The sequence below is a fragment of the Mus caroli genome, unplaced genomic scaffold (genome assembly GCF_978045245.1).
Source record: "Mus caroli unplaced genomic scaffold, Mus_caroli_1 scaffold_8, whole genome shotgun sequence".
NCBI classification, from domain to species: domain Eukaryota; kingdom Metazoa; phylum Chordata; class Mammalia; order Rodentia; family Muridae; genus Mus; species Mus caroli.
In genome coordinates this window covers 14,281,434-14,293,836 of record NW_028227263.1, presented here as the reverse complement: position 1 = coordinate 14,293,836, position 12,403 = coordinate 14,281,434, and the positions used below count along the sequence as shown (strand labels likewise).

General features: G+C 42.9%; 1 protein-coding gene across 1 annotated transcript; it reads left to right on the top strand.

The window, feature by feature from the left end:
* Nucleotides 1-1,302: 1,302 nt before the first annotated feature.
* Pstk (phosphoseryl-tRNA kinase) lies at nucleotides 1,303-11,932 on the top strand. Its single transcript, XM_021167708.2, has 6 exons — nucleotides 1,303-1,537; nucleotides 3,674-3,968; nucleotides 4,199-4,397; nucleotides 7,986-8,061; nucleotides 8,562-8,655; nucleotides 11,670-11,932. Exons 1-6 carry the CDS (start codon nucleotides 1,322-1,324, stop codon nucleotides 11,867-11,869), a joined length of 1,080 nt encoding a protein of 359 aa, XP_021023367.1. The 5' UTR covers nucleotides 1,303-1,321; the 3' UTR covers nucleotides 11,870-11,932.
* The last annotated feature ends 471 nt before the right edge of the window (nucleotides 11,933-12,403 follow it).

Here is a 12,403-nt window from a genome sequence, read left to right as displayed (position 1 = left end):
AAACCAAGGAAACTTGTGTGGGTGTGGAGAAGGATGAAGAAAAGCAAATGGCTTAGGATAGGCCCTGGCACTGGGCCAATGGCAGCCATGTGAATGGAACTGCTTTTCCTCTTCAACCAAGAGAGAGAGAGAGAGAGAGAGAGAGAGAGAGAGAGAGAGAGAGAGAGAGAGAGAGAGAACGTGCATGCACTTCATCATGCACCACACCGCACTTAGCAGCCAATTCTCCTCTGGGTTTTGCTTCTTATTTTTGTTTGGTCTTTTGAGAATAGGTCTCACTCACACTGTAGCTCTGATTGGTCTTGTATTCTCTTTGTAGACCAAGCTGGCCTTGAACTTACCATGACTCTCCTTCCTGCCCCTCCAGAGGCATGTACCACCCTTCTTATGTCAGCTGTAGTTCACTTCAGCACGCACTGATTTTGTTCTTGAGTGATGACTACAGTTTGAACACATCTTTTATGAATAAAAAGTACTATAAAGGTAGTCAAAGAATTCAAGCTTATTTTTCTTATACCACACCCCTCTCACACATTTTAATTTGGTAGTTCTCTGAGGTCTGTCAGTCTGTGTTTTTAGGAAGGGTAAAGAGTTTGAGACAGTCTCTTGTAGCACAGGCTTGCCTCGAAGTCTTGCTCCTCCTGTGTGCTGCTATGCTCCTATGTGCAGCTCCTTCTGAGTGCTCGGATCATACCCCAACTCCAAGATCGCTAATATTTACAAAAAAATTCTATAATCCGAGTTTTCTGCCAGCATGCATTGGGGATAAGGATGTGCATTTCCGGTCCTATTTCTTCCCACTAGCTGCCACCTGGCAGCCCAGGACTCACTAAGGAATATTCAACCATTGCTCCCTTCAAGCTCAGAAAGAGAGAGAAATATGCTGTCCTCGCTTCACCGCCTATTTGATGTCCCACACTTTACCTTTCAAAGCCTTCCTTAAAAAGTTTCTAGTCTCTCTTTGTACAGAGGAGGGCCAACGTAACCAAACCAAACAGGAAACCCTAATGGCTTTAAGGTGGGGCAGGGAAGTAGATAACATCTGGAGTAAACCCAACTCTGGGACCCTTAAAGTGTCCAGAAAGTATGAAAAGAAGCGCCAAGGACACCTGGCCTAGGGTACTAGGGTCAGGGACAGCTGACACCTATTATTCACAAGGTCCAGAGGGCCACCTGAGTAGCAGCCTGGACCAAGGCATCTTCTCTGGACTCGCATCCTCGTTTGTTGCTCCTCCGCAATGTCGCCAGAGGGCGCGGCGCGGTGCTGGGGCACTGCGCGTGCGCACCCGGCGCAAAGGTTTCTGGAGACTGCAGCAAGGGCATGAAGACCGCGGCGGGTCGTGGGGCCACTCGCAGAGGCGGACAGCCGAAACTAGGACTGTGCGTCCTCTGCGGCTTGCCGGCGGCCGGAAAGTCGACTTTTGCTCGTGCGCTGGCCCTCCGCCTGCGGCGGGAGCGGGGTTGGGCCGTGGGCGTCCTCTCCTACGACGATGTGCTGCCTCTTGCGCTCCCGGACTGCGCTGGCACACAGCCTCGGGTCAGCATCGGGTGGGGGCGGACGGGTTTGCAGGCTCGGCCCAGGCGGTGAGGCTGTGGGTGGATCCTGCAGTGCCTGGGTGGGAAGGGAAGCCTGACAGGAGCCGGTGGCTAGGGGAGCTGGTTAGCTCCGCTCTGTAGACCTTTTTCGGAATAATAAGGTCAGGGCCATTGCTTTGTAGAGGTGTTTATGCCACATTTGGTACGTTCACATATTGCATATTCTATGTAGTGGAGCTTTAAGATAAGGCCTAGCTATGTTGTCTGGGTTAGTCTCAAACTCCCGTGCTTAAGGATCACCCAGACCCCTCCCCTACAAGAGTACTAAGGCAGAGTGAAGTTTTACATTTAGTGTACAAGGTAGACATCCTAGGCAGATACACCCTGATAATAATCCCTTGGGTAGTTTCTCCGTAGCGCCTAGGACCTAGGCAAAGAAAGGGATCTAAAAAAAAAAAAAAGATTTTTGCTTTTAGTAGGTTAAAACCAGAATCTAGGACTGGAGCTCTGGAGCTCTGTACCATTTTGGAACTCCCCATGAGTTCCAAATAAAGAATACAAGTGATAAATAGCAAAATTGTTAGGTCCCTCCAGGAAAATTTACCAAACCAAGGGCCTGGTCTGCCAATAGTATTGGAAAACGTGGTGATTTCGTGGTTGACAGCCAGGTGGAGTGATACGCCTGAATTGTATGTGCCAAGTATATACTTCTTAATCCCTGCATTTACCCCCCAGTGAGGTGCCCCTGCTGGAAGCCGACTACATGGCAATAGAGTCCAATCTCCAGTTGCATACTTAACTCTAAAGCAGATATCTCCTGACATTTTAAATTGTTGCATTTGATGGTTAGTGCTCAGGTGTAGAAAAGTTACATGAATTTAAGGCAAATAGGATGACTACATTTTCTAAGTATATACAAAGTGCCCGCACACAAAGATAAGTCTATACAAAGACTCAGTGTATTTGGAATGTGGGAAACATGTATTTCTTCATCAGCAGATGCTGCTTCTGCTTCGGCTCTGAGGACAACAAACAGCATTGTAATTGGGTAACTTGTAGGTAGTACTCCCGCCACTTTGGAGGAAGATAATGGTTACTGATGAGGACTGTCTTGCCTTCACCTTTATTACTGCATTTTTATTTTCTCCACTCAACCCCCCCACCCCCCCCCCGCCCCCCCCCCTCCCCCGCCCCAGGTCTTATTTGGTCAGTGTGGTTAGAAAATCTCCACCCTTTAGGCAGTGACACACATTTCCTTCTCTGGGTTAATCTGGGGTACGTTTTTGTAGACAGGGCAGGAGCAGGGCTCCTCTCCTGCCCTTTTGTATCTCCTCCAGTCTTGACTGCAGAACCACTCTCCTCTCACTATCCCTCAAAACACAAGACTACTTGCCCCCCAATCTCACAATCCAACTGTTGGCCTGAGGTCTTCAAATCTTGACCAAAGGACCTTCAAATGGACTTGTCTTACTGGTATCCCTTTTCATTCCAAGGACAAACCAACATTGCTTAGGTTGTTTTAATCTAGCAGGATCTTGGTTGTGGCTCTTTTGGTCTCCTATATAAAGGGTTTTCATTCTCATATATTCTTGCATGCATGCACCCATCCATCCATCCATTTCGGACACATTTCTAGAACACCTGTAAGGTGCCGGCCAGCCTCTCTGCTGGAGGCGGGTGGTCTGGCAGGGAGAAATATGAAGGTGCACAGAAGGACCTGGCTGATATAAGCCCTGTTAGAATAGGGACAATGGACAGAATAGGGCTGGATTGCCTTCTACACAATTGAGTCTGACAAAGCTTCACACAGCTCTGGGGACTTTGGAAATATTCCAGGGAGAAAGGGTGCAGGAACTATAAAGACGGGAAGGTATGTGAAACAGGGTGTCACCTGAGAGCTGCACATGCTTCAGTATTGTGATGTGCAAGTTTAAATGGGAAGAGGATGGCAATAAAACAAGACAGTGAGCCTACTGGCCAAAATTCAGGTATGGTGTCGCATACCTTTAATCACAGCACTTGTAAGGCAGGGGCAGGTGGATCTTTGTGAGTTCAGAACAGCTGGGGCTATTATACCCTGTCTTGGGGGGAAAAAAGCCTAATATAAATTTCAATTCTTTGTTGTTGTGTTTTGTAGCCATCCCAGTGGAAAATGTTCCGACAAGAACTGTTAAAGCACCTGGAATGCTTCCTCGTGGCGGTCATTAGTGGGGCTCAGATGTCTGCCCCACCCAACAGGACTGAGGCCGTGTGGGAAGACTTCATAGCCTGCTTAAAAAGTCAGGATTTGATGATCTTTCCTACAGCACTAGAGGCCCAGCCTTGCCACCTCTTGGCAAAACCTGCTGTTTCTAGACCTTTGTTTTTGGTGTTAGATGACAACTTTTATTACCAAAGTATGAGATATGAAGTCTACCAACTGGCTCGGAAATGTAATTACATTTTTTTTTCTTACACGTGGAAACATCGATTCACATATATCAAAATCACAGCTGCCTTTAGTGAGCTTTTAATTGGATTGGGTTTATATGGATTTTGTTTTTAAAGAGGGTATTCAGTATTGCAAATGGAGTTTCTACTGCATCCTTTGGGACTGGTATATATTTATTTCACATTTCTGGAGAGACAGACTGGTAATTTGGTAATTTAAAACTGTTTTCAGATTCGCTAGGCTTTTGCCAGCTCTTTTTAGACTGTCCCCTGGAGACGTGTTTGAAGAGGAATGGTGAGAGGTCCCAGCCACTGCCTGACGAGACCATCCAGCTCATGGGGAGAAAGATAGAGAAGCCCAACCCTGAGAAAAATGCCTGGGAACACAACAGCCTCATAATTCAGAGTTCAGCATGTTCTCTGGAAGCCAGGTATTCTCCTCTAAGCCATTTTGGTGTTCTCCTGCTAGGTATCATGGGAAACATATGCTTAACCGTATGGGGTTGACCGTTCTCCCACAGGCTTGGGGAATTGTGTGCTGGAGCAAATGACACCAAGAAAGTTTAGTTTGTTCAGGGTCACCAAACTTTTAACGGCTAAGATTTGAATCCAAGTTTCTTTATAAATGTCTGCTTTTAACTGTTCAAACTGTAATGTCTCCGGCTGGGGAGATAACTCGTTGGGTAAAGGGCTTGCTGCACTGGACCTGAAGCTCAGATATGTACAGGTGGGCATAGCTACTCACATCTATAATCCCAGCACTGCGTGGGGGTGGTACTCATGACTAGCCATTCTACTGAAAGACCCTGTCTTTTGGCATTCTTGTTAAAGTTGCCTACTAAATAGGTTGTGAAGTGTTTTTAATGAAATCTATTGAGTTCAGTGGTCAAGCACCTGTGTAACTTGTGCAAAGTCATAGTAAGAAACTTAATACTCCTCAAAAGTCTTTTTTTTTTTTTTTTTTTTTTGGTTTTTCGAGACAGGGTTTCTCTGTGTAGCCCTGGCTGTCCTGGAACTCACTTTGTAGACCAGGCTGGCCTCGAACTCAGAAATCCGCCTGCCTTTGCCTCCCGAGTGCTGGGATTAAAGGCGTGCGCCACCACGCCCGGCTTCCTCAAAAGTCTTAAATTGTAATTAAATTAATATTGGGTTCTGGGTTGTCCTAGAGCTCTCTCTAGTCATCCTGCCCATGTGTATGTGAAACTTTCCATTGGTGATATATCTGCAGAATTTGTAACATTTTTGATAGAAATTTCATGAATGATGGAAATGTTCTCTGTTCTGTCCAATATGGGAGCAGCCAGTCATGAGAGTTATTGAAGACTTAAATGTATCTAATGTTAGTGATATGTGAGCTGATAGTTAATATGGCCTCATATGGTGACAATCTGTGCTGTTGTTAAACAGTGTAAATCTCAGATACATTGTGCACATTAGTAAATACTTTAATTTTTAAGCTTAAATTTGTTTTTTATGTAATCAAATAATTTCCTCATTTTTCCTCACCTCCTCTTATTGCCCCCCCCCCGCTCCTTTCCAAATCCATGGCCTCTTTATTATTGTCATATACATATATAAATAATACACATATACATATAGTTTATAATACAACCTGCTGAGTCTGTTTAGTGTTTCCTGTATATATGTGATTTTAGGGCTCACAATTTAGTATTGGATAACCAACTAGGGACCTCTCTAGGGAAGACTAATTCTTGCTCAGTAGTCATTAGTTGCCTATAGTTCTTTGTCCCATGAGGATTCCCCCTTCTAAGTTAGACTGTCTATTGGTGTTGTCATAGTTCAGGTCTTATTTAGGCAACCAGATTGTTGAGATAATCATGGGTTTGGCTTCTGTGTCATTGCTAGGAAACACAATCTCACAGCACATTTTCTGGTATCTCTGTCTTCTCTGATATTCTCTGAACCTTGAGTACAGGAATTGTGTTATAGCTGTAACCACTAGGGCTGGACACCCCATGATCGTTTGTTTTCTGCATTTTGAGCACTTGTAATGGTCTCAATTGGCTGCAAAGAGAAATGTCTTTGAGGAGAGGTGAGAGCTGCCCTTCCCCATGGGTATAAGGATAAGTATTTAAGTGCTGTTGGGAAGTGATGCTGGCTTACTATAGTGGTAGTACTAGGTACTCTTCTAAGGCCCATGGCCTCCCTAACTCAGGGAGTTGGCTAGGTTTCCAATACCAGGCATGTTTTCTTTCTGTTGAGTGGGCCTTAAGTCCAAATAGGCAGCTGTTGGTTACTGCCAAGAAATGATTGCTAGCCACTACTGCTACATTAGAGATAGTGTGCTGTGCTGGTTTTAAGCTTAATTTTAAAAATTAATTCTTTGAAAGTCATTAGACAGATTTCTTAGTGCAGTTTCTGTATAGTTTATAAGTTTCATATACCCACAATAAAATGGACCTAGCACTTAAGTTGCTATTGTCTATGCAGTTCATAAAACAAGTCGCTGGTGAGGTTTCCAGTTTTCCAAAACAGGGTCTCAGTATGTAGCCCACCCAGGCTGGTCCCAAATTTATGATTCTTTTTCAGCCTCCCAAATACTGTGATTGACTGCAGATAGATATATGCCATCAAGCCCAAATAAGGTGTCTAGTTTTGTCATAAAATCTTGAAACTGAACAGGCACATCGCCAACGGATTGCTATCCTTTCTGGAGCTTATAAATCCCTCCCCGTCTCTGGCCGATTGAGGTACTGTGAGAATAGTGTCAGTTTGATCTTCACTGCTTCGGCACCGGCGAGATGTGGGGTAGGAGAGTGTGGGTTTCTGTAGTCACTGCCAGCCCTTACTGTAACCTGCAATGTTGTCCCAGGTCTTACAAACATGGTCGAGTGACTTGTACACATGCAATAGTCACAGAGCAACCAAGCTACCAAACTGAGGTAGTGCCAAGTCTGGAGACCCACACTACAAACCGAGAGATAGATCTATCTGATCACGATAGCTTTCCCCAGCTTCTATAATGTAAAAACAACTACTCAGCATACTTACATATTGGCAGGGTTTCTGGACGCAATGCCATTCCATCCTTACAACCCTTCAAGGGTAAGAATTGCATAAAACTTCCACTTTATGCTGAGATAACTGAGGCCCAGGTAAATCAAGTAACGTGCCTAGGATGTAAATGGCAGAACCAAGGGACCCAGTGCAGTCACGTTCTAGAGCCTGGACTTCCTTTCCCCCATGAGAAAGATCAAGGTGGAGATGCTACACTGTGCAGTCATTAGCTTGTAAGCTCAGCTCTGATCCCTTTACTCTAAGTAAAACCCAGTCTGCTCCTGACTTACATATTCTAATAACCGCCCTGCCACCATCCCGGAAGAGCCTCCTATGTTATGTGAGCACCAAGAGCTTACTTCCAGGCCTGGTGTCGGTTGTTTCCTCCGCCTGGCTCAGCCATCTAAGATGGAGCGAATGACAGTATCTGGCTACGCAGTCTCTCAGAACCATCACTTTATTGTCTTCATTCAGCCACTTACTGATACCCAGTATTATGTTTCGCTCAATGGCTTTCCTGTCTCACTGCATTCCATTTTCAGGACTAGAGTGGTGAGCACCTTGTTATACCCCCAGATTAGCGCTTTCACATACAGTGTTTACACATGAGATGCTCAATGTACATATTTACTGAATGAATCAATTCTACCTGAATTCTCTAGGGACCTTTGGTTAGTGAAGAAATTTGTTAATCCTTATCTAGTAAATAAGAAGTAGCCAGAAATAAACACTTATCTTTCTTTAGGGACTACACAGTTCAGGATATAATAGGGGAAGAAATTGCTTATTGGTACATCTTAGAAAAGTAGCCTCTTATGATGGCTTATAATTTGTTTGAGCTTCATTGAACATTATATAAAAGGAAGATGGCGTTCAGATCACTCCTTTCAATAGGGACCTTGGAGGACCTAGGAGTTCAACCTAGTATTATTATTGCAGGTTCTTTAAAAATAAAATGTCTCACGGAAAGATTTTTTTACTTCATCTTACTTTCTCTGTAGCCTGGAGGTGACTGGTTTGTTGCTTACTGCATTGGAAAATCCCGTAAAATGTGTTGAGGATAATACGGAACAAAAGGCAAGTATTCCAGTTAGACTTGGTTTTGCAAATGAAAAGGAGTAACTTTCTTGCAGGGAAACTTTTTGAGCTGCTGATAGCAAGAGAAAAGGAGGAAATGGTCTGTTAGCAGCAGAGCACTGTACCGGCCTTTGGCTTCTGACATCCAGTCAGGGGACTGCCAAGGGCCTGTGCTGGCTGGCCAAGGACCCACAGGAAACGTTCGGACATGCTGGAGCCTTATGTTGGGGACTTAAAATGGACCAAGGTGGAAGTGCGTATACCATTAAAGCACAGAAACAACTACATATAGGTTGGAGGAAGTTTTAATTCCTAGCAAGTCAGCTATTGCACACTCAGCAGCACACACTTTACAACTGGACATGATCCATTTGGATCTTCTGTGAGATAAAACGAACCGAAAAACCACCATTGCTTTTCTTTTGGTCCCTTCAAATGAGCCTGTACCTTGGTCACTCCTTTTATAAACTATTCCCAGTAACAGTGGCTGTATTACACAGGAAACGGACAGAATTATCTGTTCCGCTAACATCCTTCATAAAGCTGATGAGGCACTCCGAAGAACCGTCTCTCAGACCATGAGGGAAGCCAAAGGTACGTGGACTTATTTCTGTGCTGTTTAGCTGCTGGGGTGCTCTCTCTTGCTGCTGCCATTTCCTTGACACCAGAAAGATTTATTCTATCAGAGTTTGTATCAGTGTTTCAGTTTAGCCCTTGCCGTTTGGCTTCACAGCTAGACCATGCCCTGAAACAGCATCGTTTTTCTCGTCCTTACTGATGGCCTTTCTTTCACTAGCCCTTTTCCTAGATGCCAGGGAATCAACAGGAAGCAGAACACTCTAGTGAGGAGACAGACACAGACGTAATGATATGACCACACACAGTCCCCTGAAGTAGAGTGCTGGATTGAGTTTTGAGAGTAACTAGGGTGCTGGAGAGGTAACTGAATGGTTAACAGTAGTCCAGGTTCAGGGGTCAGACTAGCATGGGATTTGAACAAGGTCACTGTACTATAAATATGAATAATACTTAAAAAGAAACAATCATATTTCAGATATGTGGTTAACTATAGCTTTTTCAATAGCTGCTTTAGGTCTTGAACATTTAATGCCTTGTTATGTTTAAAATTTGTTTTAAAAAGAAACAGCACATTAACTAGTCTGATGTACTAAATGTTCTATACTCTTTATAATCATGTACAGTGGGTCTAATTTTTATAAATAGGAAATGGGGGTTCACAGTGAATTCAAGTAACTTTCCCAAGGCTGAACAGCTGTTAAATTTGGGGGCAACCTAGGCTGAAGGTGATTCCCATCCAGTCTGTTGTTGTGAAACCCTCTCTACCTTTATTGTCACCTTCATGAAAGCTGGGGGCACTGAAAACCAGTGTAGTAACCATACCATGTTTCTCAAATTCTCTTTACCCATGAGCATATGTTGTAAATTGTGTAGTATATAAACGGACACATGAAGAAACAAGCTTCAGAAACGCATCCCCATATTTAATGTAAAGTTTTATTTTCTAATTTTAGAAAAATGCCCATTGCCACTCATTAATGAAGTACAATCCAAAAGGGTCAGAACAGAAGTGGCATTATAATTAGAACAAAGCAGAAATCATTCTTTTTTTCTCAGCCATTTGGCTCTTGTTGTTCTGGCTTATGACGGACGTCTTATAGCACTTACCATTCCCACCCACTGGAAAAATGGAGACTTTTCTGGAGGGGATTGGTGTGGTTTTTAAATGTGTGCTTGAATGAAACTAAAAATTCAGTTTCTTTGCCATCAAGAAAGTGAGGTGGCAGCCCCCAGATAGTATAAAACATTTGCAAATGTCTCATGAGCCATATTTAGAGAAATCTTTACCACTTGGTAACACACAGGTAATACAAATTTAAAATGGATAAATATCTAAATAGACACTTTTCTCCCAAGGGTGATAGAAAGATGGCCAGTATTCAAACGAAAACATGTTTAAATAGCAAAATACCAGTCAAAACCATGGGAGATATTGTTTTGCAGCCATTAGCATGGCCAGAATGAGGGCTCTAAGACTTGTTGAGAATGTGGACAAATCAGAACCCTCTACTGGTGGGAACATAAAATGATGCATGTGCTTTGGAAACAGCCAGGTGGGTCTTAGTTATGTAAGTCTATAGTTACCATGTGGCCCAACTATTCTACTCTATGGTAACAGGATTGAGAAAAAAATTATAATGTTGATACAAAGCTGTTTATAACAGAACTATTCATAACACCCAAAAGGTGGAAACAACCCAACTGTCCATCACCTGATAAATGGGTAAACATTTATCATTTATCAATGGGTAATACAATGTGGTTGCCCATATAATGGAATGTTATTTAGCTATAAGTAACACTAGAATACTGACACAGGATAGAACATGGGAATGTTGCAAACATCCCAACTGAAAGAGTGTATGAACATCCAGAACTGGGAAATCAGGGCAGAAGGGTAGGGGTGGTGGGTTGGGATAGGGAAGTGGGAAGTGAGAAGGGTGACTGTCAGGGGATCCAGGGTTTGCTTTTAAGTTATGAAAATGTTCTAAAATTGACTGTGGTGATGATTACACATATGTGAATAATCTAAAAAAAATTACTTTTTTTTTTTTTTTTGAGACAGGGTCTAAGTAGCTCTGGCTATCCTGGAACTCTTGTAGACTAGGCTGGCATAAACTCAGACCCACCTGCCCCTGCCTTCCCGGTGCTGGGGTTAAAAGCATGTGCCACTATTCAAGCTAAGCCATTACATTTTCAATAGATACATTTATAGTGAGTTATATCTCAATAAAGTTAATTTCAGATGCTCAGTAAACAACCCATATGGCCATGCCTAGTAGAACATTTCTGTCATCATAGAAAGTTGCTTGGGACAACTGTCCAAATGTATTATTTATCAGCTTCAAAAAACCAAATTGTCAGTTTATTTTTCAAAGCAAAAGATAGTAAGTTAGGTATCTAGGCTCAAAAATAACCTACTGTGGCGAGCCTTTAGTCCTGGAATTTGAGAGGCAGAAGCATGTCTATGTGAGTTTAAGGTCAGTTTGGCCTACATAGCAAATTCCAGGCCAGCCAGTGCTACATAATGAGAATCTGTAAAAGCATCCTTCTAGGGAACTAGAGAGATGGGTCAGTAGTTAAAAGCACTTGCTAGTCTTGGAGACAACCTGTGTTCAGTGCCCAGCACTGACATGGTGGCTCACAACCATCTGTAAACTCCCGTAATGGGGGATAGTATGCCCTCTTCTGGCCCCTGTGAGCACTCGGGATACCAGTGGTACTCAGACATACATACAAGAAAAACATTCAAATACATAATATAAAAATAAATAAAATCTTTAAAATACATATTCTTCCAAGTTTATTGTTTTCTATTCAAACACGCCAGAGCAAATACTAACCCTAACTTCCTATGGCTGTTAGTTCAGATGACTCTTCTAGATCACATTAACATGATTTCTTATCTATAAACGATTATAAATGCCTTCTAATTGATTATTGGAGAATCTGGCCTATTTGATGGAATCAAATGACTGATGGCAGCAGGCAGTCCAGACTGACTAATGTTAATATATGCTTTATTTTAGATGAACAAATACCTCTTAATAACTTGAAGGATCTAGCAGAAGAACTTAACAAGCTCAAAGCAGATGTTCTGGAAGATCTAAGACAAGGAAATAGAAAATATCTGCACTTTCAGCAAACCACTGACTTATCAGATATAATTTCTTCTTTTTGTAAGGAGAGAGATACTATTGTACAGAAGTATTTTTCAAAGCAACATTAAACTCTCTGAATTTCTAGTCAAATGTCTGATTTGGATAAACTTTTGCAAACAATCTTATATGGCTGGATGTTTTCTAGACTGGTACTCTGACTGGTACTCTGACTGGTACTCTGACTGGTACTATAGACTGGTACTATAGACTGGTACTCTGACTGGTACTCTGACTGGTACTCTGACTGGTACTATAGACTGGTACTCTGACTGGTACTCTGACTGGTACTATAGACTGGTACTCTGACTGGTACTATAGACTGGTACTCTGACTGGTACTATAGACTGGTACTCTGACTGGTACTATAGACTGGTACTCTGACTGGTACTATAGACTGGTACTCTGACTGGTACTCTGACTGGTACTATAGACTGGTACTATAGACTGGTACTCTGACTGGTACTCTGACTGGTACTCTGACTGGTACTCTGACTGGTACTCTGACTGCTACTCTGACTGCTACTCTGACTGGTACTCTGACTGGTACTATAGACTGGTACTCTGACTGGTACTATAGACTGGTACTATAGACTGGTACTATA

Excerpts from the sequence above, each read along its gene's own strand:
- Pstk (XM_021167708.2), top strand. The coding sequence starts at position 1,322 with ATGAAGACCGCGGCGGGTCGTGGGGCCACTCGCAGAGGCGGACAGCCG. Across the intron at positions 3,969-4,198 it reads CTACCAACTGGCTCGGAAAT|ATTCGCTAGGCTTTTGCCAG; the intron begins GTAATTACATTT and ends AACTGTTTTCAG. Across the intron at positions 4,398-7,985 it reads GCATGTTCTCTGGAAGCCAG|CCTGGAGGTGACTGGTTTGT; the intron begins GTATTCTCCTCT and ends CTTTCTCTGTAG.